General features: G+C 38.8%; 3 protein-coding genes across 4 annotated transcripts in view; 2 read left to right on the top strand and 1 right to left on the bottom strand.

Annotated features, from left to right (window-relative positions):
- LOC114872594 (plexin-A4) overlaps positions 1-25,394 on the top strand; it is a 239,909-nt gene that overhangs the window by 1,587 nt on the left and 212,928 nt on the right. Inside the window, exons 1-2 of one of the 2 annotated variants that reach the window (XM_029179938.2) lie at positions 157-269; positions 827-960. The gene's annotated coding sequence lies outside the window, so the exon portion shown is untranslated. Of the gene's footprint in view, positions 1-156; positions 270-826; positions 961-25,394 lie in introns of those variants that run through there. The other variant, XM_046288434.1, reaches the window with a different exon arrangement.
- LOC114872595 (dynamin-binding protein-like) lies at positions 969-5,736 on the bottom strand. The gene is made up of 9 exons (XM_029179943.2): positions 5,621-5,736; positions 5,349-5,526; positions 5,160-5,278; positions 3,657-5,078; positions 3,444-3,593; positions 2,758-3,378; positions 2,494-2,676; positions 1,835-2,419; positions 969-1,764 (listed from the first exon to the last, which is right to left on the bottom strand). The coding sequence occupies exons 1-9, from the start codon at positions 5,708-5,710 to the stop codon at positions 1,570-1,572; spliced, it is 3,543 nt and encodes a 1,180-aa protein (XP_029035776.2). The 5' UTR covers positions 5,711-5,736; the 3' UTR covers positions 969-1,569.
- LOC114872597 (putative GTP-binding protein 6) lies at positions 6,272-7,886 on the top strand. The gene is made up of 2 exons (XM_029179945.2): positions 6,272-7,297; positions 7,374-7,886. The coding sequence occupies exons 1-2, from the start codon at positions 6,284-6,286 to the stop codon at positions 7,803-7,805; spliced, it is 1,446 nt and encodes a 481-aa protein (XP_029035778.1). The 5' UTR covers positions 6,272-6,283; the 3' UTR covers positions 7,806-7,886.

The raw sequence follows: 25,394 nt of genomic DNA, 5'->3' as shown, positions 1-25,394 counted from the left end.
ACAATATACAAGAAACAATATACTTAGTATCACTTTATAAATAATTTCTGAGATGAAATTCATTAATCGAGTCTAACCCCTATTATTCCCCCATCCGCTGATCGTATTAATCGATAATCGATTCAGCGTGTCCCTGCGTCCTGCGTCATCGTCAAAATCTCGGGAAACGGATACGTATATCTTTAATTCGAGGATTATTCGTTATTTATCAGTCTTTCCAAATTCTTGTGTCAACTTCTATTGAAGATCAAGTGCTACGCGTCAATAAGGTATTATTTGATGATTATATTCATTGTAAATAGTAAATTATCGTACTGAAGTAAAGTAGCAATTTCGATTATTCCAGTAATCGCGTTATGAAAAACCGTTGACTGTTGTCGTGTGACTTTGCATTACAAGAAACAATATACCTAGTATCACTTTATAAATCATTTCTAAGATGAAATTTATTAATCGAGTCTAACCCCTATTATTCCCCCATCGGCTGATCGTACTAATCGATAATCGATTCAGCGCGTCCCTGCGTCCTGCGTCCTGCGTCATCCTCAAAATCGCGGGAAAGTGATACGCATATCTTTATTCGAGGATTTTTCGTTATTTATCAGTCTTTCCAAATTCTTGTATCAACTTCTATTGAAAATCAAGTGCTACGCGTCAATTAGGTATTATTTTGTAGAAAGTAAATTATCGTACTGAAGTAAAGTAGCAATTTCGATTATTCCCGTAATCGCGTTATGAAAAACCGTTGACCATTGTCACGTGACTTTGCATTACGAAGATGCGGTCATCGACTAACAATAAGTATCGGGATCGGATTTTTTTGCAGAGAACGTGTCATTGTAAATAGCGTGTCAGTTTGAAAACATGTTCGTCGGAAAAGCCGTACAAGGTGAATACAAGTATTTGATTCAAAACTCCAACAGTTTGGACGATTGGAGCACGAGGATGGAAGTCGCAATGGTAAGTGCTTAAAATTTTGTTTGTACTTTTATTAATGCTTTTACAATTTCCTTAATGTGGAATTTAAATGTATCTCAATATACATTCATGTATATAAAATGTTGTTAAAATCGTACATAAAGTTTACAAAATCAATTAGAGAATATGTACAGTGTATTTCTCATATACTATTCCATAGACACATAATACATTTATATAATAAAATAAAATTTCGAGAATATTTAAAATAATACATATTTGAATTATCACAGAATTGGCATATTATCTTTGTAGTTAAAATTATATATTTTTTAACTTTCTAATACATGTATGTATATATACAAATTATAAGTAATGGAAAAGTACATTTAAGCGTAAAGTATGTAAGCATAAGTACTATAAGCAGGAAATGTTAAAATACTTTTGCATAAAGTTAAAATATGAATGATCCCTGGAAATAATCTCTGTTCATTTAATATTCTATGTTAGCAATGATTTAAAATATTCACTGTTTGAATAGTGAATTGAAATTTTTACAATATTGCATAAATTAAGAAGCTATCAACAATTTAATACATTAGCGCATAAGCTGATATAAATTAGCATATAAATGAAATTTCATTTATAAGTTTATTGTTTTCCTGTGGGTGGTTCGCGTAAATAGTTTTGGGGTACATAACCCTTATTACCATATCTATCTTCCATTAGCCACCACTCATCATTTCCTTTCTCATCATGAGGTCTAACAAGCCTTAATGCTTGCCCTTTAATAATGGTCAATGTTCCAGTAATATTTACAGAAAAATCATATTTTGCATAGTAGAACTGAAAAAATTAAATTCATAAATATTCTAATAAGTGTTGACATTAGACTGAACAATTCATTAGTACATACCTCATAATTCAGGTTTTGATATTGTTGAACTCTAGGAACTTGTTCAATATTACCATAACAATGAGTTTCTTTGTTAATGTCGAGCTCAAGTAATTCTTTCAAATGTGATTGAGTAGTTTTCTGTTCCTTCTCAGGAGAATCCATGCAAATTAAATCAGGCATATTTGTACTGTTAGGTTTATTTGGGGTAGTAATTTCATTGGATGATTCAGACTGTGGTGTTTGTTGAATCTGCAAACTTTTAGCAGGCAAAAATCCTTGAGCAACCCCATTATCTACAAACCATCTAGATGCATCACCCATAGGATCTTGTTTCTTTATTACTGCAACTAAAGTTCCACGAGCTGCACCCATGTCCAAAGATGAGGTGCTCGCTATATTTTCTGTCACAACACATAATTTATCGCTAGAATATTTGTTCCTTAATGCAATTCTTTGTTTTTCACTCTGTGGACACCATGACTGTGCTTCTTCTATTCTGGGGTTTGATCCAGCAAATGTAAAACGTGTTATCTGATTCCATAATAGATTATGATTAACTAGAAATGATTCCAAAATATCTTGAGATGAAAGCTGAGTTGTAGTCTGCAAATATAAATGCAAATTAATTTTCTATGTAATACGCTTATAAATATTAGTTATTGTTTCGTTTAAAATACCTCGCAAAGAGTTAAATATTTCTTAGTAATTTTTCCACATAACAATTTTCGTGCTTGTGCAAAAGCACCGACACAGTCAACTAATATTTCTGTAGCAGCATCAATGAGAATAGGCAATTCTTCTAACAACTGCTGTGATAAAGCTTCATAATTGCCTTTTGCTGTTGCTAATTCATCTTGTACCTGGGTGAAATAAATTATTTTCAAATTTACATATTTTGTAATTAGACTATCATGAAAAGTAATTAAAGATAAAATAATTACAATTCTTGAATCCTTATACTTTTCACTTTTAGAAATAGCTGCATCATAATCAAGCAGCTTATCGTATCTTTTTGTTATTAATACAGCAGGCCCTTCTAATAGTGTTGCCAGAAAGTTTATCGGTGTGCTAACTCTATCTTTAAGACACGCTTTTAATTCTTGTATGAATTGCGACCAAATTGTCGATCTTATATCTCTGAGCCTCCTTGCTTCGGTATTCGGTGTTCCTTGATAGTATTGAATCAAAAAATCTGATATTACTTCCCCAGAGATAGCTTCGTCGCTTAAATATGTAAGGCACAGATCAACATCTTTAGCTAATTGCAAAGTACATTTTCCAACCGATCTAAACTGTTTTTCCAACTCTTCGAATTCTGGATTAACGGCAACGTTTGTTAATCCTAAACTTGCACTTAATCGGGTACCTAATCTAGTAGACATTTTTGCGACAGAATGCATATTGAGTTTAGCCATTTTTCTTATTAATGTGTTATCGTTGCCCAAATACTTTGATACCAAATCTTTTCGACGTTTATATTCGTTAATGTGACTGGCAACAGCAGTCATAGTCTTCCATGCTTCTTCTACTGCACGTTTGTCAGGATGATTATCATCGGTACACTAAAAAATCTCTGTCTGATTTTAAAGAATTTTATAAAGCATTCAAGTATATTATATTCACTTACCTTCACCAGTTCATATAAAATAAGGGGGTATTTTAATATCCTCTGTACAGGTTTTATAAGAATAGAACTCATATCGAAACAAGCTACTTGATAGCGTAATGATTCGATACCTTTGTTAAATACTGTCATTATCTCTTCATTATTTTCATACTGAAATTATATAATATTATTTAAACATAAAATTGAACACGAAAGATTTTATAAAAATATTACCTTCTTCAACAATGCCAAGGCAGCTTCATGATTCCCACAATATTTCACATATACGTTCTTTAACTTCTCAGCCATTTTTATAAAAGAAGGACCAATAGTTTGTAATTCCTCATCACATCCTTTCATTGCTTTTAGTATCAGATCCAGTAATTCTTCTGCAACCTGAATAACTTCGAAAATATTTCCAAATAATGTCGTTACATCTATCCCTAGAGCTTCAAGTATACTTGGATTGTACAAGTTAAATGTTTCATATGTTAATTTTAAATCCCGAACGTATTCTTTTTCTGTAATGACTAATTCTGATATGACGTTCTGTCTGTGATCTGCGTTTTTCTGTTTAATCTCTAAATTACCGATACTAGCAACGTCAAGTTGTTGATTTACATTTATAGAATTATTATCCATTGTTTCTTTTTGCAATGGCATTCTACCGGGAGCTGGTACCGGTGGTGCAGGTCTATGGGGTTCTGAAAGTCTTTTAGGCTTTTGTTCTTCGGTTGTTCTAGAAATTGCCTCGTTATGTCGTATTACCACAAAATCTTCGAAATCACTTTGAGCAGTATTTGATGATTCTGCAGGCAAAGCGCTTAAATATCCTCTTGGACATAAACCAATTTGACCAGATTGATCTTCAACATTAACCCAATCTGAGTTTGCCATGTTAATTACTGTAACTGTATCACCTTCAACAATGCTCAAATCTCCATCCATTTGAGCTTTGAAAGTATACTCTACTTTGACTTTGGTTCCAGGCATTAATTCGTCATATTCTAAATTATTTGTATCTTGGTTAAATAGACTTTGTTCATTATTAACTTCATTACAGTCCACTATGATATTAACATAAGATATAGGAAAGATTCCTTTCTCATTATCTATTGTACCCTCCATCCATTCTGAATCTATGTGTTTAATTAGGTGTACTACTTCTCCTGCTCCAAAGCTAAGCTCATTTGGAAACTGAGCATTAAATGGGTATAAAGTGATAGCATATGGTTTTACATCCAATGTATTGAGATTGTTATTATTTTCTGAACTTTCCAGTGGTTCTGAAGTAACTGTTTTAAATTCAGGAAATAAATCAAAGTAATTTGGTGCAGGTTCTTCGTTACATGAGTCTTCAAGCTGTGATTCTTCAATGTTTTCATATGTTGTATTATTATAAGTTACTGGTGCAACAAAAGAATTATTGTCCATTGCAGAGACTGTGTCATCAGAATCAGTAATATAAGACACAAATGCTTCTGGAAATATTCCCTGTTTGCCATCTTCTGTTACTCCAGAACACCATCCATCTCCCAGAATTTCTATAACAGTGACTGTTTCACCTTCAACTAAATCAAGTTCTCCTTCAATTTGTGCTTTCAAATTAGTTTTTATTCTAGCCTTCTTTCTTATAGTCTTCTTTTCTATAGCTTTCTGGAAACATATTAATAGGCGTGTTACTTCTAAACAAATTATTTTGTTAGTAAAATATTCATCACATTATAAATGAAGTACCTTCAACAACTTAGTATCAATTTGCCATGTATGAGTCAGAGGAAAAATACCCTTTTTAGCATCTGTTTGTCCTAAGTACCATCCAGATCCCACATTTTGCATTCCAACAATAATTTCTCCTATATTCATAATGCATCTATTAATCTCTATTGAAAATAGATATTATTACATATCTGTTGAATAAATCACCTTGAGCAAAAGACAGATCCCCATCCTGCTGTCCTGGAAAAGCAGCAATTGACACAAACAAAACATCTGAATCCTGTAGTATTGGAATATCTACTTTGTGTAAACGACTTGAGGGAAATTTCCCAGTTCTACCTCGAGACTCTCCATAACACCAGTGTTTATCTGTGACACTGTATACCTGGTTTAATAATATATGGGAAATGATGTATTTTAATGTTTTTTAATAAGGTTATATGTAAATATTCATATACACGTATATTTGTTTCAATTACCAAAAAGTATTCCCCCTTATTTAAACTTAATTCCCCGTCGATGGTTGTAAAAAAATCAGACAAGACTTTCGCTAATGTTCCCGGTTCCATTTTTGCCTAAAACAGAATTAAATTTGACGTTTAATTTTGGGAAGGTACAATTCGGACTCCAAAGATTGACACCTTGTCAGTTTCGTGACAAGGCTAGTCACGTGGCAGGAACATCTGTTCGGAGGTAGCCGAATCTTGAATTTAACGCGGGCGAATAAGTGTATTATCGCAAAATATAAAGTTTATCTGATTATTTATTTATAATATGTACAGATTATAAAAATTATTATCTGGTAGCAGTTTTTAAAAGCACACTGTAATAGTTTGATAAAAAATGTATTGAGTAATACATTCACTGTTATCTTTACATCTTATAATTACATAACATCTTATATTTATTGCACATTTTATCATAAATGTTAATGGAAATGTAATACAACTTCGTCAATTATGAATTTGTTAATATTAATCTCAAGAGCAACATGCTGTTAGTAAGTTTGAGGTTATAAAATCATATTGCCTAACAATTATTTTGCATTTAATTTATATCTAAGTAGTTAAATAGTATAAAGGAATTTTAATTAATACAAAGATATTGGGTTATACATTATTTTCTGTTATAATTAATGAACAATGCAGTATCTGAAAAAAATTTTTCACGTTATAAACAAATCTCAGTATGTACTGAAGAGGAAAAAAGAATTTAATATATTAAATGTTATTCGGCGATATAAATCTGATTTTGATGTAGAATATGAGGGATATGAAGAAAATGATGAAGAAAAAAGTACTTATATGGAGTTATCTGAAAATTGTTTAGGGTCTCTTATCGATGATAATAGAGTATTTGTTATACAGCCATATATAAAATGGGGTAGAGATAAGAAAAGAAATACAACACCTGAATTACAATTAGCAGAGGCAATAGCACTGATCAATACTTTACCAAATTGGAGAGTTGTTGGTGAGAAGCTTGTTCCATTACTCAGTTTACAAAGAAAACAATTAGTTGGTTCAGGGGCTCTTGATACTCTGAAGAAGGAAATCAGAAATTGTATACATGTTAGATCAATATTTGTTAGTACAAATTTATTAAAATTTATACAAATTTCTGAGCTACAGAAAGCTTTTGACTTGCCAGTTTATGACCGGTACTCTATAGTTATTCATATTTTCCGACAACATGCACATACTCCAGAAGCAAAACTGCAAGTAGCCTTAGCAGAACTGCCATATATAAGAAAGAAAATGATTGATTTTACTACTTATCGTATGGGCAGGATAAATTTAGATGAGAGAAAAAGAAAAATACTTCAAGATAGAGAAAAGAAATTGAGAAATGCCTTGGATAAACTGAAACAACATAGAGAATTGAAGAAAACAAATAGAAATAATTATGGTTTTCCAAGCATAGCTGTTGTTGGGTACACAAATGCAGGAAAAACATCTCTGATAAAAGCATTAACAGGAGATGCACGTTTGCAACCTGAAAATAAATTATTTGCTACTTTGGACACCACAGTACATCAAGGATTCTTATCCAATAAATTAAAAGTATTATACGTCGATACAATCGGATTTATTCAGGATGTACCAGAAACTTTAATAGAACCATTCACAGTAACGTTACGAGATGCTATAAATGCAGTATGTTAAATAACTACATCTATGACCACCTTGGAACTTAGGAAAACTTCAAGTTAATCTTCTTAATTTTTTATAGGATATTTTGATACATATATTTGATATAAGTCATCCTGATATTCAAGCACAAATTCAGCATGTTCAGAAAACAATAAGACCAATGATAGAGGAAAATAAGGTGATCATTAATGTTGCCAATAAGTGTGACATCATTGAAAAGGGGAATATCGACGAAGATATTTTACCAGAAGATACATTCATTGTTTCTTCTGTGAAATCCACAGGAATTGGCGAGTTACAGTCTAAAATAGAGGAGGAAATTATGACTGCTGCTAATTTGCTTAGGAGAAAATTCAGGGTGAAAATGGGTAGTCCAGAAGCATCATTGTTGTACAAAGAAACAGCGGTGATGGAATCTGAACCAGATCCAAAAAACGTACAGTATCTAATAATGGATGTGGTTGTAACAACACCTGTATTTTACAAATTACAACGAATATTTAGACGATGAATTTCATTAGCACTAAATAATTGAGTACTCATCTAATGTGAAAAGTTTCAAAATAAAATGTTAATTTTTGACGAAATGAAACGTCGCTTGTCATCTTCAAAATTCTTGAAATCGAGTCACCCTTTTCACAAGATTTTCCCTTATTTTCTTTTACAATACTCACCCCGTGCACGTGTTTAGCACGTGTCTGCCTAATGTCGAGCCTTTTGAACACCAGATGTTCGATAGACGATTTGAAATTTCAAGCAAAGTATTTGTTATGCTCGTTAACCGGATTAAAGTCTTAATTGTACATACATTTGCACGTATATCAAATCCTATGAAAACGTGCCTAGCTTATTGTGTCCATATCAATAGATGAATTTACGATACAGCTTGGCATTCGCTATCGGCTACCGTACAATGACGAATACTATAATAGATGATCAGTCTGAAATGATAGTTGCACTGCGATGCAAAGATAAAATATACTTCTATGAAAACAACATTCCAGAATGAAATTTTTTCCAAATTCTTCACACGAAAGTGTCCTTCACTCGTTGCCATCGCACAGTGCATTCTCTAACATAAATCGGTCGAGCTGCGTGGGCTGCGGAGGATGCGATTTCACATTATCGAAGAGTAGATTTCAAGCGTGTCGGATGGGTCCGTGGAAAAAGGGAGATATGGAAATCCGGCGAAGAGTAAACGAGATAAGAAAGTTCGTTACACTCGGCTTGCCCGAATGCGTTTTGATATATTATGAGCATCGACGGTCAACAAAGAGCCGGATAATAAAATCGAAACAGTAATATTACGGGGGTGTTTGCATTTAGAGGAGTAATTTTTAGGTGAGAATCTGCGAAATGCAAATTTCTCAATAATTCTATTTTGGATAGGAAAATGACTAAAGTAATATTGATAGCATTAGAAATTTTCCAAATGACCCAAGAGTTTCTGCGGGAAACCTAAGGGAAGGGCTTTAACAATTGATCCATCCGTTTCTGGATCAATCCTTTGTACTACCTAAGCAATTTACGAGGGCGTTTATTAAAGAAGCAAGTTTACCTGTCTTATCTATCTCGCCGAGTGCAAGAACGATCATCCGCGGCAAGAAAGTTCGCGGCGAGGGTGCCGGCTTGGTGATGTATAATTCATAGAACCGGTGGGTTCATGCATATATAGATATATAGAACGTCTTGAGGAATTAATCGCGGTGTCGAAGAGTGGAAGAGTTTCGACGTGCCATCCGTGCGGTGAGGAATTAATGAAGGATTGATATCGCGATTATGGCTCTCTCTCTCTGCCTATGGGAAGGGTCCGACGCGCAAAGAGCCGATCGACAACGAGCAAACGGGCCACGATAATTAATTACGAGCGTGACGTCGCTTTAACGTCGTTAATTTTCATTATCTCGATTGCGACTCGCTTGTATCGCATCGTGTACCGCTTTTGGCCTTGCTAATTTCGCGCCTCGTTCTCGGCCTGCCCGCGGAAAAGGTATTAATAATTTCGGCTGTCCTCTAACAAAATTTGTCAACCATCAAGAAGGGTGAGAGGGGTTAACGTTGCTCATGGACACGAGGCGACACACAACACCTACACCGCATGCTTTCACGGATGCAAGGATCCCAGCAATGCACTTTGCATGTTGTCTGGATTATTAAAGCGAACCAAGTGAAACCTAATTATCGCGGTGCCACTCCTGCCACTGGCCCTAGCCGAACGACTAATTTCCACCGCTTTCCTACTGTTTACCGTGGTAACAAAGCAACAACTTTACATTCCTGACGCTCCCAAACCTGTGGGACGACTTTAATCTCTGTAATCTTCGCCTGTGTCGACGTGTCAGGATGTATCATTATCTGTCGCCGTGTTTCTGTATCTCGTAAACTCGCCAGGGAAAGATAATATTCTTCTATTCAGATACTATAACTCTTGTGTTAATAAGCAAATCATGGTTGTTTTGTAACTATGGTACTCGGCTTTTCATTTAACCCCGCGGATGGCGGACCATGGAAAGAGCCACAATTCTAATTCAATTCTGTTCTTTGCTGCACATATTTGCGGGAAAATTTTTTATTAGATTTTTAATTTATTAGATATTTTAATCGTTAATTGACGAGTAGGAGTTTGAGAGATTTTCATCTATTTTTAGTCGTTTAGTTCAATGAACAACGCTATTTTATGATACTTTTATGTCATCAAATCATGACAGAGAATTTTTCATTCTACCTAAAATATAGACGTGAGTTTCTGAACTGTGTACAAGCTGTCTCATTTTAATTTTTCAATCGGTGTACTTCGAACCTAAAAACGGTATAAGGGTCGAGGGGAAATGATAAATGACGGCGTCGACTTTGATTCTTCTATCATTTGAAATTGACAAAGACAATATTTTGTTAACAAATCGAATACTTTGAAAGCCCTATCGTTAGAAGTTGAATTTGAAAGATATTCCTTGCTATTTCAATCTATTATCGAACTCCTACGCGTTTGAGTTTTGTGATTCAACGTTCTGTTCGCGACGTATTCATTTATAGATTAAAACGGAACACCCTTCGTTTTGTAAGGGTTATCTCTGTTGCGTCCGGTTATCTAACGAACAATGGTCGTGTTTCTTTCGTCGAACGGTGTCGTTGCGCCTCGCATTGTTAACGTTTATCTGGTATTTCAAACTACAAACCAACAGCTTAAACGTGAAACTAGTAAGCCAACAATTACACGAACGACTGACTAACGAATGTCGATCGCCGGGAGTGACTCGTATAATGTAATGATTGGCCGTCGCGCTGATTCGGTTGCTGGTACAGATTCAATTACGGTTCGCACGGCTTGATATTTTGCGCTCCGATTGAACGGCAGGAAATCGACGGGACAGAACTTTGATCTCCGACAGCCGCTGGTCCCGAAATCGAATTAAACCAATGCTATGCGCATAAATAACGAAAACGACATCTATCGTTGCCGCGAGAATCGCAACTCTGTTTCACGTAATTTTAATCGATTACTCTTTTGGGACACGACTTTCATCCATTTACAAATCAAATCTTTTCAATATTTCACAGAACCCTTAACTCTTAAACGCATTCACTGGCAAATATAGGGGGTGACATAGGATTCGTCATCCATATTATTAGAAATCCCTTTACTTATCTAATTAGGAATATTTTAGACATTATTTGTGCAAAGCAATGCAATTTTTAACAGCTTCTGTCTGGCAATCTACGTAAGGGGTGGGCAACTTTTAGGATGGGTTTCTTGGAAAGTATAAAAGATACGAAATAGATTTTTATAAGTATTTATTGAGTGAACTTTCGTCTACAATTAGAAATTTAAAGATGTAAAAATGGAGTTAAGATTGCGTTGCAGGACCTCGAATAGTAGAGCCCTTGTAGCACTTTGCTCATGCAAATTAATAGAAATTATTTTCTGCCATTTATATTAAATATTAGGTATTTGAAATCGTTGAACAGTCTCTTACAATGAGAAATCAACGTTAAGGTACGGTTCTCTACAGGATGTGATCGATGTAGGAGGAACGGATTTTAAGCGAGCGAACGGCAAAGCCGGTATCCTCAAAGAGAGGTAGAAAAATTTGAACAGTCAACCCCGTATAGGAGAATCTCATACTCGCGGATGCCTGCGTCAAACGATCATCATCATTCCCTTTCCATACCTTACAGAGTCTTCTTCTGATATCCTCCACTTTATTTCTCTTTTTATTCTTGTTATTACACTTACATATTCAGTATAATCGTAATTATTCAAACTTTCCACCCGGTAACTTCCGTAATTAATACAATATTAACGCGTTGGCTGAAATGGGGTTCTCCATTGACCGACGTCCCAATTTTGTAAAATGGAGTAATTAGTAAATTAGTAAACTGAAAGCTTACGTTCCCACTGCCCGCGGTCGCGGTAGAAAAATCTGTTGCACACCACGCAACCCCGTTCATCCCTTCGCCCTGTTGCTTTTACCAAAAATAATTATCATTCAACCTCACCTTGCAATCTTTCATTAAAAAACTATAAACCTTCATTTCTTCTCTCTACACTGATGCTATTTAGCAATTCCGATTTCCAATTCATCAATTTTTAATGGGGTGGCAAATTTCAACCCCCTGACAAAATCCTAGACACCTAACTACCCTATTTTTTTGTACTATTCTTTCTGTAACGATGTTCGAAGAATATCGTTCGTTGACAAACGTTAAACGTTTTCATTGACTTGGCGCCCTTGTGGAAGGTTAGACGGTCCTGCGGTAGAGGCTCGGGCATTGGCTGTTTCGCGGGCGTGGGAGCTCCGCAGGGGTTCAGTTAGTCTGCACGGTTAATAGAACTGCGCTGGGGGTGGGCGTAAGAACGAGAAACGGTTAGTACATGCTCGCGAAGGGTAGGAGCAATAGCCGGTTGGCGCAAGTGCGGCGGGGATATGGTGGCCTGGCGGAGCCCAGTCGAGTCCCGTGAGTCCGGGCAAGCACAGCTATTAACGGTGGTACGTGGTGGTGGTGTAGGCGTCGTCCGGGACTGAGATTTCGAGCCGCCATCGACAAGCATCCTCCACCCGGTGTCTGTGAAAATCTATCGTGATTTCGTCGACTGTTTCGCGTGGTACGCATCCCCGGCAACCCCCGATTCGATCGGCCGAAGGGGAAAACGATTCGAACCATCGACCTTCTTATATTCTGTTGTGCCGCGTGCCGTGAGAGTGTGTATGTGCATGCGTGTGTATGAAATAGGAGAGAAAGGTTAGGAGGATGAAAAGAGTAAAAAGAGCAGAATGATCGGAACGAGTTGGAAACCGAAAGGGGAAAGAGAGAGATGAAGGGAGTTATAGTCGGTGCGTGTTAGTATCGTGTCGTAAGAGCGGCTGCTCGACCAAACCCGAGCCGAGGAGGAGGCGAGAGCTGTCACTTCGATCGCCATTTTAGCGCCGAGGCGGTGAAGAACCACCGGGTATGCACGCCGGCATTGGCGACCGAACGGAACGCCCTGACACCGATGCACGGTGGTGCTCTTCTGGGGGCTGTGCCACTTTCGGTGACTCTTGTACCTTTTTTATTTTTTCATTATCCCTCTCGCCAGTGGTGTCTCGTGTTTTGGCTATCAAAGGAGACGTCTACGGGAGTCAAATAGGGGTGGGCAGGGGGTGAGGGAAACACACAGTGGTAAGCGCGCGTCGATCAGAGAGTGTGTCCATTGTATCTGTCGTTGTACCGTGGACGTTTGCTTATTTTTCATTCGTTTCCGTCTCTCTCTCTAACTTCGACCATTCCGTGCCCGTCGTCTCTACCATTATCAACAGATGTCACATCACCCATTCAGTGAATTTCATTTTCATTGAAAGTGGTGTGGACCGAGAACTCTGAATCTAACTGGTGCGCGCGTTGACAGTCGTGTGTAGACGCGTGGTTAACCGGGCAGCTGGTGTGAGTTGGATTCCAAGCGTGTGACGAAGAAGGGAAGGATGATGATTCGGCCTACAGAGGAACGGACAACGAGGATCGCGTGCGTGTGTATGGGCGGAGAGAGTGAAAGGGGTTAGAGAAAGAGATGAACGAACCACGGCGCCATACTGGCTCTCTTCGATGCTTTATCAAACACGTTAGAAGGATCGGTTTCTCTCTCTTTCTTTCCATTCGGTTTACAATTCGTTCGATCCCGTTGACAAGCCTCTGATCGATCCGTAAATGGTTTTTAGGTAGGTGCACGGATAAGGTGGTCCTCGCGCCGGAACACGGCTGACACCTCGTCACTTCCGGATCGACGGACCTGTTTCCACTTCGTAACGGGGAACGAAGAAGAGTCAGTGGTCGGTGGGTGGTGGTGGTGGTGGTGGTGGTTGTTGTTGTGCCGACGACGTTCCTTAACCACTTCTCCCTGGGCCGCGTAGGGATAACGTTTGGAAGACGCATACCGAGTGTACACCGAGGAATCGAACAACCGCACACGATGATTCTGCGCGTCTGAGAGTACGCGGAAGAGGGAGGAAGATAGATAGATGGATAGATAGGTTAGATAGGTAGATAGAGATAGATAGGACAGATAGAACGCGTGGTGAGTAAGAAACCACGACGGGTATATACGTGGCAAGGTGCGCGAACGAAAAAATAGTGACAATCGTTTTGAAGAATAGTTTCGAGGGAGAAACGTACGTATATATATTCGTGAGAAGGTCACGAACGATGTTATCGTTGTTCGTCGCACGTTTCTTCGACCCCTGATGACCAGTGTAACAGTGTAACCAGACTGTCGCGAGTGTCTATCGATTGAGCCCGCTACAGGTAAACCTCCGAGCGAAAAGAAACGAGTAATCGAGAACGAAAGGGTATAAAGTAGAAGAAGTGATAAAGAGAGGTTCGAGAGAATTAACCGCGACTTGTGAGTGGTCCGTGGTGCGTGGCGAGAGAAGTGTGGCCGTAAACGGAGCACGTTGCAAAGGAGTAACATCGAGGACGGGGGGTCGATCGGCGACATTGGGGGGGCGTGTGACACTAATTTTGCCCCCCCTACCCCCTGTCTAAATCATCCGAAATTGTGACTTCATCGTCGTTAAATTGATAGCTCGTCGCCGTTACAACGCGGCCGTTTAGGTGAGTCACATTCCATGGATTCTTTTTCTTTCATTTAACAGCAAGGACGTGGTGGGTTGTTCGAAAAATTCAGAGCATTCGTTACAGTTGTTAACATCAAAGCTTTCGATTATTATCCTTTGATCTTTAGACGTTAATGATACAGCAGATTCTTGCTTGCTGAACTTTTTGATCGATTACTTTAATGAATTGATTTCTATTGAAATTCTGTGGCAGGAAAATAGAAGAAATTTCTAAGACCCTCTGGACATAACATTTTATTACGAAAGATTGTACCTTGATATTATTATTAATATTCGCCACGAATTTTCCAAGCAACCCAATATTGTACGACCTTCGTCTATTTCTCTTGAAATGTTCCAACCATCTACATTTACGATGTGCAACGAAGGCTTGCATTGAGAGGTCCATGAAAGAAACAAATGCAAAAGATCGACAGAAGGGAGGGACAAGCTTTTTGTCCTCGGAGGTCGGTCGAACATTATGATAACGTACAATGTCGCGTCGGGATTCATTGTATGCTCGGTAACAGGCCACGTTCACTTCCTGGACTAAGAAACAAACAGGCTAGGGAGCAGAGAATGCTTCCTTCTTTAAGTGTTTTGTCTCTGCCACCGAGCTTCTTTGTTTCTGTTCATCCGACCCATGTTAGACCGGTCGACAAGTCCGAGGAACCGGCAGATTTTGTTCTAAGCCGGAAAAGAAAAAGAAAAATTTCTTGCTGATTCGCTATCTAAATACTACCTGGCTCCAATTTTATTGTGTACATATTTGTTGAATCATTCTTGGTTATCCATGACTCGTACTCTACCTGAAAGGGTCAAAATGGTGAACAAGGACCCTAACAGGTCATCGATCCTGTTAATTACACCATTAGTGTTTGCGATGGATTTTTCTTAAATTTTTTGGTTGTTGTTGTTTTGATTTTTATTAAATTGATGGTATACTGTTGGTTGATTGCGAATAACGTTGTGGATAGTACCATATGTGTCGTTGTTACGCTGGAATTCTATGTCACGGTTAGTCGCACTCGGTTTAACACGGTATCATGATTTTATGGAGCTTAAACACGTGTCATTATTTAAAGATGATCATCTTCGCTGTGCGTACACTTGGCAAGAATTACGCGAGTAATTTAATAACGTGCTCACTGCGCGTTTAGGAGAGCCTTGAATTAAATCGAACTCATGAGGCGGTTATTCGATTTTAACCATTTGCAATTCAACATCCAGTCTAAGACGGTATTGGTTTTTTAGTTGTGCTTGGTTATTTTTAGTTATAGAATCGATGGGATTGATTTATCTGCTTTAGAACAGCGTTGTGTTAGTTTCAGACTATTAGTAAGAAGTCTGACAGGATTTCATGACATAAAAGTATTACGAAATAATACTTGTGATACATCAATTTGAAGCTTAAAGTCTAAGGAAAATGACTACATAAGCGCTTCATTAATTCTTTTAACTTAAAATGGCTGGTGATTGAATGAACTATTTCACAACATAGTATTCTCTATTAAAGATTATCTAATGTTTCAACGATAAATCAATCATTCTATTTTAAGAATATCGATGAAACGTTTATATAGACATTATCAGTCTATTTTGAGCTTTAAATTGGCACGTCACAAGTGCCATTTTGTAATACTTTTATGTCATCAAATCATCTCCAACGATTGAATTCTTTATAGAACAATATTTTAGTCTATCAAATTCGATTGGCCAGTTTCCATCCCTATTTCCGTTAATAGAAAATTCCCGTGGGAGGAGAGATGAAATTCAGCATCGAAACAAACATGGCGACCGGAGAATTCATTTTTGTTAACGGGTGCAATTACTTTCGAAATGATTGACGACGAATGGCATGCGCTGTTTCCACGACCGCGTTCGTCAGATTATATATTTAGCGATTGCTTCGACGCGTTTGTATTTTTTTAATTTTTTATTTTTTACTCCGTTTTCGAATATAATTGATTGACAGCGTGCAACGTTGAAATTCAATTAACGTTTTGATACAACGCTCGAGTACCGTCCGCTTTCTGATCGATACTCGTATACGGACGGTTTTTCAAAAGTAACATTACGTAATTTTGCGAGCGTCAAAATGAAAAAGAGAGAAAAAAAAAATGTATGCATTTCATCGCGTTCGCGTCGCGTCGTCGAGATGCTTCGGCGTCGTTACCGTATCTCTCCGTTCCGTTGGTAATCGTTTCAGGAAAGCCGTGTACCCGGCTGTTTTCGCAGCCTGAAAGAAATTCATAATTACAGCGGGGGTTCGTTAGCGGTTGCCCGGTATTCCGTTTTGAAGTTAATCGACGATGAAAGAATTTGCCCGGGATCGCGTCGAGCGGGGGCTTAAAATACGAGCAGCTTTCGTGGCTTTGACCATTAAAAGCCGTACTGCGATGCGGTTAACCTCAAAAAGTCTATAGTTCGGCCTTCCGTCGGCTACCCTGGGCAATTTCACCTGGGAATATGAGGAAGGATAGCGGAGGAACGAGGCCGACGCGTAGGCCTCATCCTTTTCCTTTTCTTTTTCTTTCACTCTCGTTCGTTTCGCAGTCCCATCGAAAAGGAACGGTGTTCAGCATCGTTAACGAAAGCAGGCCACGTTTTGCCGTGGATAATAACGCTGCTGCTTAACACTTGCACTGCTCGTCGTTAAAATATTAGGTTTTTGCTCATTGAAAGTCTCGGATCATTTGATGACATAAAAGTATTGCGGAGTAGGGCTTGTGGTATATCAATTTAAAGCTTAAAGACTGATGAAAATGACGGTACAAACACTTCATTAATATTCTTATTACAAAATGAATGGCCATCGATTATATCAAACTATCTTCAATTTTGAGAGGTACAAGTTCTGGCGCGATTTGATGAAATAAAATTTTCACAAAATAACACTTGTGACACATCAGTTTGAAGCTTAAAGTTTAATAAAAACAAGTACATAAGGCCTTTAGTATGTAACAAAGAGATTGTAAAAAAGACTCCATATTTTTGTGTAAGTTATTGGTCGTAGGGTAAAAAATGAACAAAAGGTACAAAGGGGTGGGTTTTTTAGTTATATTGTTACTCGTGAAAATCCTTTTGAAATACTGGTCGCGTTTAATCCGATCGATAAAGAATAAGAAGAAAAAAAAAGAATATGGAGAGCGTCATTTGGGGTCAGAGGGTACCTGAAATAACACAGGACGGAGGGCTCGTCGGATTACTCCATGTATTTGTTCAGAGGGTTCAACTCGTAAATTGTTTCTCGGGGGTTCGGAACACTGTTACGATTCTCACAAGTCGAAGGACAGAGGTTTGTTTGGCCAGAAGATCTTACGTAATAACTATCGGGATACCGAAATTCCCTTCAAATATTTGTAAACACGATTTGCTCTTTGCTCAAACCGATACTGTAATAGAACAGGAACCAGATTTCATTCGTGATTGATTAATTTTATTTTTTTAACCCTTAATAAAATTGCGGGTGTCAAAATTGGCACAGCTTATCTTAATTGATACTTTATCTAAAATTTTACATAAATGCATACATTAAGCAAATTTAATGCATCTATAAATCATTGGTTGAGTTAGTATACCGGACGCCCCAGGCAAGTGGGCCAAGTTTTAAAAATTTGTATGGAATTATGAACTTTGCTGTATCGAAGCGTATTTTCATTCTCGACAAAAAAGTATTAAGGTACTTAAGTGGAAAATTGATTATTTTAGAAGATATCTTAGGGAGAGACAGGGAGATCCTAGGAATCTCTTCCTAAGATATCTTTCAAATCAATCAATTTTCGTCGAAAGTACTTTAATACATTCTTGTAGAGGATAAAAATACGCTTCGATTGACATATAGAACAGTTCGTAATTCCATTTTATAGTCTGTCCCAAATACATGGGAGAGCCTGTACACCTATTCCGCGATCGTTGCACGCGAACAATGAGCTATTACAGAGAGCGTGTAGAGCATAAGCATAACGTGGAAGGATGGAAGGTACACAAATCGTTAGGTAGAACAAGACGTCTCGTTTAAAGTACAGATGAAACTCCCTGTAGCGGTGTAAAGCTCGTTGCGGCAATGATGCAACTGGGCACGGCGCCCTTATAGAAAACGTGGTGCACGAGGAAGAAACGATGAGAGGAGAGCATGGTTGGTGCACGAACGTGCCTGTCGTACCGTAGCAAACTATATGTACACGTACCTACATGCCGCGTATACACGCCGAGTCCTAGATTCTCAGTTTCGTATCCGTGAGAGAGAAGAGAAGGAAGAAACTCCGTAGCTCGCCAGTCCCACGGGGCCTCAATGTCCTCCGAGTTATCTCGGGCACACAGAGGGGGCCTCACCTTCTCGCGATCCTCTTCTCCTGGGTCCCCCCTTTCTCTCGGCCAGTCCCTTTCGAATGCATCCATCTCTTCGTGTATACCCTTCTTCCACAACAAAATTTATCTCCGTTTCTTTCGCGTTTCACGAGATTCTCCGTTTCCTCTCACGCTCTCTGTTCCTTTACCATACCCGGCTGCAATCCTTTCTCCATCTTTTTCTCGGTTTTTCTTAATTTCTCGTCTGTCAGCGTATCTCTTTCTCGTCGTCACGACTCCGTGGCTCAACCTCTGCACCTCCTCCGTAAAATATGTATCCGTGTTTTCGCTGATAATGAGAAGACGAACGAACGGTTCGCGGCGAAAGTGATATTTCCTCTTCACACCTGAGGGACTTATGAAAAGCCGTTTCGTTCGGTGATTGCGTGACGAATTTCTTTGGTATGCCAGAGGAGGAATATGTTCGTAGCTGATGGTTGGAATACCCAGCTATTGTTAATTGTTTAGTATTTTTGATACTTTGAATTCTTTAGATTTCTTTTTATATTGAAGAAGAAATTGTTGAGGGAATTATATTTGGGAGATTTTATAGCGTGGAAATATTTTAATAGATCTGATCTAATAATTATTTTATTCTGTTTTCAATTATCAAAATCTCTACATCTATCATGTACACATGTCCGAAGCAGCACCGTCATTCGCTGACATTTTTCTTTTCTTATCGATCGAAACGGGAAAGTTTAATTAGACAGCCGACGAATTCCAGAGGAAATTACTCGACTCGTTTTAATATCCCTTGCGTGCTCGGCGAATTCCAAAGGAGACCGTCCGAAAAGCTGGACCTAAGATATCTTCTGACGTGACCTCAACCTGTTCGACTGTTCGGGACTCCTGTTTCCTCTATATATTTTTTTTTTATCCTCCTCTTCGAGGGACCAGTCGAATCCCTTCGTCAGCCTCTTTTTCCCAATCAGCCTCTCTCGACCTCGAATCCTCTCTGTTTTCTTCTTCGCCCTAACAATCATCGGAATTCATCTTCCAAATACGTCTCCCTTTGACAGCGAGTTCGCTGTTCGTTTTTCAAACTGTCTTCTTCTCTTGATCCTCTCAAAACATCGTTGTGCTTTCGTGGCTTTCATTCAGTCTTGTTTCGATCGTTTTATTTTAATACTCGTGGTAACATTATACACGCGAGAATCGAGACTCCATTACGGGCAGCTACCAATTTTAAATGGTTGCTTTCTTAGCAAAGTATTGAAATTATGGGAAGTTTCATAAGTGCACGTTTGCTTTTTTAGCAAAATTTTTAAATTATGGAAATTTTATCCAGGAGTGGCATGTTCCAAATATTAACCCTTTCACTGTGATCTGCTGAAATTTGGGACAATTTAAATTTAATTTTGAACTTTTCCATTTTCATTTGGGTTACAATTGACTTTGCATTAATAAAAAATTTGAGATACCACCCTCTTCTTCATATTTCTCTGCACGTCCAGCTCCAAAATTCACGTTCCCGGATTTCCACCGAAAGCAAAGTATGAATTTTAAATAAATCCAAGAAGAATTCAGTACTAATGTTCTCGAAATCGTTCTTCGATACATCTGGTAAAGGTACACGGTCGGAATACATTGTAACTTGACCAGAGCTAGAATCGTCAGCTATGACGAGGGTTGAAGCTTATCTAGACTGTTCCTTTGCTACGTAATGACGAAACAATGGCACGTCTTGATCGTGCATCGGATACACGTAATCGTGGCTGCTTCGGCCAGATTTCACTCAACGCCCGCTGCTTGAATATGCATCAGCAGCTCGACAGTCGTTGGTTCTCTGCACGTTAAAGGTCTTGCGATACTCGGCCATGATTTATGCTCTTGCCACCACAAAAGTTCGTCCGTTCGTGTGAAGTATCCTTTGAGAGTCGAGCTTTGATCAGTATCCTAAACTTTCCAGTTGTAAATCGAAAATGTTTTTCTGTACTGTACAGATTTTTAGATCAACCAGAAACACATGTATCATCAAATTTTTCTATTCGTTCGTTTGATCAATTTATATTTCATATCCATGTTACCTATAAATTATAACGTGAAAATTAGCTATTTTTATCACCTATACTATACAAAGACTTAAATACGACCCTATTGTTCTTTTTATAAATTACAACACCCATAAATCCTATGAAATACGCGGCTGTATCCTTTTTTATAGATGACACAAAAGCGTGGTACACGTGAAATGTGCCATAATACGAAGTCTTTTCTTTATGATTATTATTATTGAATGCAGTAAAAGAGAGTCATTGGACGCGCGAGGAGACTCGATGCAAAAGCCAGCGCGAGAGACGAGAAAGGCGTGTCTCGGAGCATACCGCACCGAAAAGGTTGAGAAACGAGTCGTACTCCATTAGGTAACTCGTTAATCCATTTGTACCGAACGTATTCACGATTTCACCTCCTGAATATTTTTTTTTCTCTACGCGTAAAAGAGAATAATTTCCAAAAGTGTACGTTGTGATATCATCGATAACCATCGAAGTTTGGGTACTCTTTACGGTTCCTCTTGAACGGTCGTGTCGGTATTCTACGCCCACTCTTCCAGATTTATCCGTCTCTTTCTTTCAGCATCCCATTTACACGTTCTGTATCCTTCTTCCTCGTGGCCGTTGCTCGTTTTCTCATTGTCAGTGCCTGTCTCTTTGTCTCTCTTCTGTGTTCGACGTCTTCGGGGTACCCTGTCCGCCTGTAGCTCTTCTGGAACTTCTCGTTGCCCCTTCCCCGGGAATTCTCCTTTTCCTACGGTGTTCCAGGACGCCTCGGGCTTTCCAAACTTCACCATCTTCTCGGGTCTGAAAGAGTAGGACGCTAGCAAGGAGATCTCGTCTCCTTACTTTTTACTTCCTCTACCGTTTCGCTTTCCTTCTCGTCTTGATTTCTCGACTCCTCGGATCGTCTGCTTTTCGTCGCCAGCAGCCGAGATTCCTACCTGTCCGCTTGTTTGCCGCTCGTGTTCTTCGCTTTGTCCATTATCCAACGTGGTACGTCTCCCGGTTTCTTCCTCCCCCTTAATTTTCTACGAGGAACGCGGCGCGCTCCGTAGCCACGATTAAGACGAAATACAACGGATCCATCGAACCGTAGAAACCACCGGCTTCTTCAGCCTTACCCGTCCCTATCGGCAACCATCTTTCGACCGTCCTAACGACGAAACTTCGGGTAATTGGATTTAATGAGCATTCTTTTCCCGTTCGAAAGATCCCGATACCGGACTCCGGCTTGTTTAGTCCCGTGTTCGTTCGATTGTGAAACACTCGACAGTGTACGTTGTGTACTGTACAGGCTGAGTCATCGAACGAGGCAGAGCCTCAGATGTGGTTATCGTTGGTTTTAATGAAATTTCAGGGGATAGGCATTAGCGTAATTAGATAGGGGCTAGGGTGGTCCTGATCCTCGAAAAATGCAAATTAGGCCACCTAGAGAAAATCATTGGAATAAATAAAGATACAGCGGTGGAAATTTTTGTATTAACTTTGCAACATTTAAATTCGTATATTTTCTAATACAGAAATATCCATTTAACATTAGACGATTGTAGTAATTCTGTATAATTCCGTTCGTGCCTTATTTCCATTGGTTCGATCGAAACCGATTCGAAATCGCAATATCGATAAGATGGTGAAATTTGGACAATTTGTATGTTAATTTGTTGATCATCGATACCGGTCGAACGTTTAAAACGAAAATACCTCTGACACGAATTCCAAGCTGGTAAACTTAACCCGCAAGTTAATGCGGTCTCCGTATGTTTCGAACAGACTTTCAGCGAGCGTGCTTCCTATCCCGGCCACAAAATGGAAAAGCGTGTATCGAACTTCGAGGGAAACTATGCCGAGAAACGTTGAAAAACTTTTCCGTTCTATCTTCACTAGTCCGAAGTGGATTATGTATCCCGCGGTTATCGTACATTTCTCGCGAAACTTTCCACCTAATCGCGGCTAGATTGGACAAGAAGGCGAGAACTAGCGGAGAAGCGTTCCTTAACACTGTGGAATCTTCTATTTATCGCCTGTATTGATTTATTATCGCAGGAATATTGACTTTGAGTGCAGTTTCAGTCTGCTGATTATTGATGGAATTTTCTTAAAATTTTGTTGAAATTAATGATCTAATATTTTATTTAGAATTTTGCTTCTTATTAACACATTTATAATCATTAGAAATTTGTAGAAAATTAAATTTTATTTCACTTAGGTTTTGAATTTAATATCTGTGTTTGGTTATCCTAATTTGATTAATTTATTGATTATTTCTAATACCAAGAGTAGGTAATAGATATTGGACATTGATCAGAATCGATCGGTTCTTCTTTTGGATGAAACTTTCAAATGCGTGCATCGATCTTGCTCTGCGATGTTTCCACTTTCTTCCTCGTTTCACCGCAAGGTTTTTGGGGGCAGAAAGTTGAAAGTTAATGGTGCACGAGATTACGAGCTACTTCGAACAGCGTATAATTCATCGCGGCATAGAAAACGACGTAATAGTTCGCGTGTTTGTCTCCTTTCATGTATTAACTCGATTCCATCGAAGCCTTCAATTACTTTATAATTGAGAGTCTGCTCTTCCCTTTCGCTCGATGATTTTCAAATAAAAAGAAGAGAATCTCTTCCAAAAGTTCATCGACTCCCTTTCGTCAGGTTCACGAACCGATAGATAGGAATATAATCATCGTCATCGATGATCGCCGATGGCGGTAATGCGTATCTCCGGACGTGAGAGAAAATATCAGAGGAAAGGGAGAGATGATCTTGTGAAACGTCGCTTTGTCCATCGTATCTCGATTTCCAGAGGAAAAAATGGGCGTGGGTCGGCGATGTGGTATCTTTCGATCGAGATGCCTGGTTCTGGATGAAAGAAAAATCATCGAGATTAATTTTACATGTGGCCATGGTCGGATGTGCTTCATAGCTCCAATGATTAGACAAGATATATTCGATTCATTAAAGCCTTTGTGTTTTATTTTTTAATTTTTGAGCTTCTAAAATTCTCAAATTCCCAGATTCTGAAATTCTGAAAATCTTAAATTTCCAAGTTCCTACATTTTAAAACTCCGAGCTTTAAAAATTCTAATATTTAAAAATCCCAAATACTTGACTCTTACTTGTTAATAAAGCTAAGAGACTTGGCCCATCTCCAAAAATTCTCGTTAAGATACATTTTCCATGTAACGTGAAATCCCTCTACGACACGATCCGGAGTAAGAAGAATAAGAACAAGAAAAAAAGAAACGAGACATTCGTTCAACTTTACTCTTTGCCTCTGCCGTACAGATAGAAAATCTCCGGGAACGGTGATCTACTGTGCGGAGAATAAGATACGAGGTAGCACGTTGAAAGGTAGTCCTCGGCCGAAATGGGGAAAACGGAAGCAACGCGAAGGGAAAGCCGGCTGTATTTCATCATAGATTTTACTTGAAACTTGTATCCAAGCACACCGAGTTACTCATAGTTTCAAAGTTGCTCCCGTAACATTGCTCTCCGTGTACCGAGACCTTTTGATCTGTTTGGATTTCATTTGTGGCCGCGAGGGAGTCGGGATGGATGTTGGTTCGTGGAAACTGGGCGTCTCTCTGAAAAATTTCTTACCCCTTAGGCTGTTTCCTGATGACATCGTGCGTTCCGTTTCCTTGCTTTCTCCACCCCCGACCTTTTTCTTATTCTTCGCATCCCCTTCGCTAAAGAGCGACCACCACTCGACGAAGCTTGCTCCCGACCGAGAAATCCACACTCGACCTCCTTGCATTCTCTTCCTTTCTTTTATACCTAAAGATTAACGCACCGCATTTATTTGCGGCCAGTTGCTTCGGGGAAACGCCTATCTCTCGGCTAATTTCGCCCCCGGTTGTAACCTTCCACCTGTAATGACCGATTTCGATCATCCCGAAGACGCCGCCTGCCTTGTAATTGCAGCTTCGTTACTTTCTAACGTTGCTTCTTTGTTGCTAACAAATATACAGGATGTATCATAACGCGTGGGCATAATCCTGTGCGGTCTTGTTTAGAAATTCCAAAGTATATGAGAATCCTTTTTTGAACTCATCAAAATGAAATAAGCGTCAGCTGCTTTGGTGTCATCAACGTCGGATTTGAAACCGTGTCTAATGGGATCAAACGGTTGACTATTGAAATCTGTCGCGATTAGTCTTGGAAAAAATTGGCTGCAGTAAACGCGAGGATTGCGATCGTTAGACACTGTTGTAAAATCCCCCTCGGAGGCCTTTTACGACTTGTCGTCCGCTTTTGTCCGCGAGATTTCGAGTCCTGTATCCCTTTTTATTTCTCCGCATGGCAATGGAAGGCTGTCTTACCTCGTCCTTAATCCCGGTTCACATTCGTCGACATGTGTTACTTTTATCGTCTTCATCCGCTCGGCCAACGTATATCCGATTGTTCATCTTCCTTTTTATTATTATCCGACAAGATTCACAATTAAATTGACTCTGCCCCAGCTTATGAATTTAATTGACTGTGGAAACTGGTCGGCCGGGATGCACCGAAATAAAACGAGCACACCGATGTTCTACTATTTATTTGAATTAAGCGAAGATTCAATGATCATTGATCAGTTTTAAATACGTAGGAAATTATCATCAGCTCTGTGTAATATCGATTAGAATTCAATTTAATTTAATTACAATCGATTAAAATCTT

This window comes from Osmia bicornis, chromosome 13, assembly GCF_907164935.1.
Source record: "Osmia bicornis bicornis chromosome 13, iOsmBic2.1, whole genome shotgun sequence".
NCBI lineage: Eukaryota > Metazoa > Arthropoda > Insecta > Hymenoptera > Megachilidae > Osmia > Osmia bicornis.
The sequence above is the reverse complement of the archived record's forward strand: the minus strand, read 5'-3'. Positions and strand labels throughout refer to the sequence as shown.

What these genes read in the sequence shown, in the direction of transcription:
- LOC114872595 (XM_029179943.2), bottom strand. Translation starts at nt 5,710, where the DNA reads ATGGAACCGGGAACATTAGCGAAAGTCTTGTCTGATTTTTTTACAACC. An exon ending in ATAAGGGGGAATACTTTTTG is followed by an intron (nt 5,527 to 5,620) that starts GTAATTGAAACA and finishes TTATTAAACCAG; the next exon opens with GTATACAGTGTCACAGATAA. An exon ending in TTGATACTAAGTTGTTGAAG is followed by an intron (nt 5,079 to 5,159) that starts GTACTTCATTTA and finishes ATATGTTTCCAG; the next exon opens with AAAGCTATAGAAAAGAAGAC.
- LOC114872597 (XM_029179945.2), top strand. Translation starts at nt 6,284, where the DNA reads ATGCAGTATCTGAAAAAAATTTTTCACGTTATAAACAAATCTCAGTAT. An exon ending in TACGAGATGCTATAAATGCA is followed by an intron (nt 7,298 to 7,373) that starts GTATGTTAAATA and finishes AATTTTTTATAG; the next exon opens with GATATTTTGATACATATATT.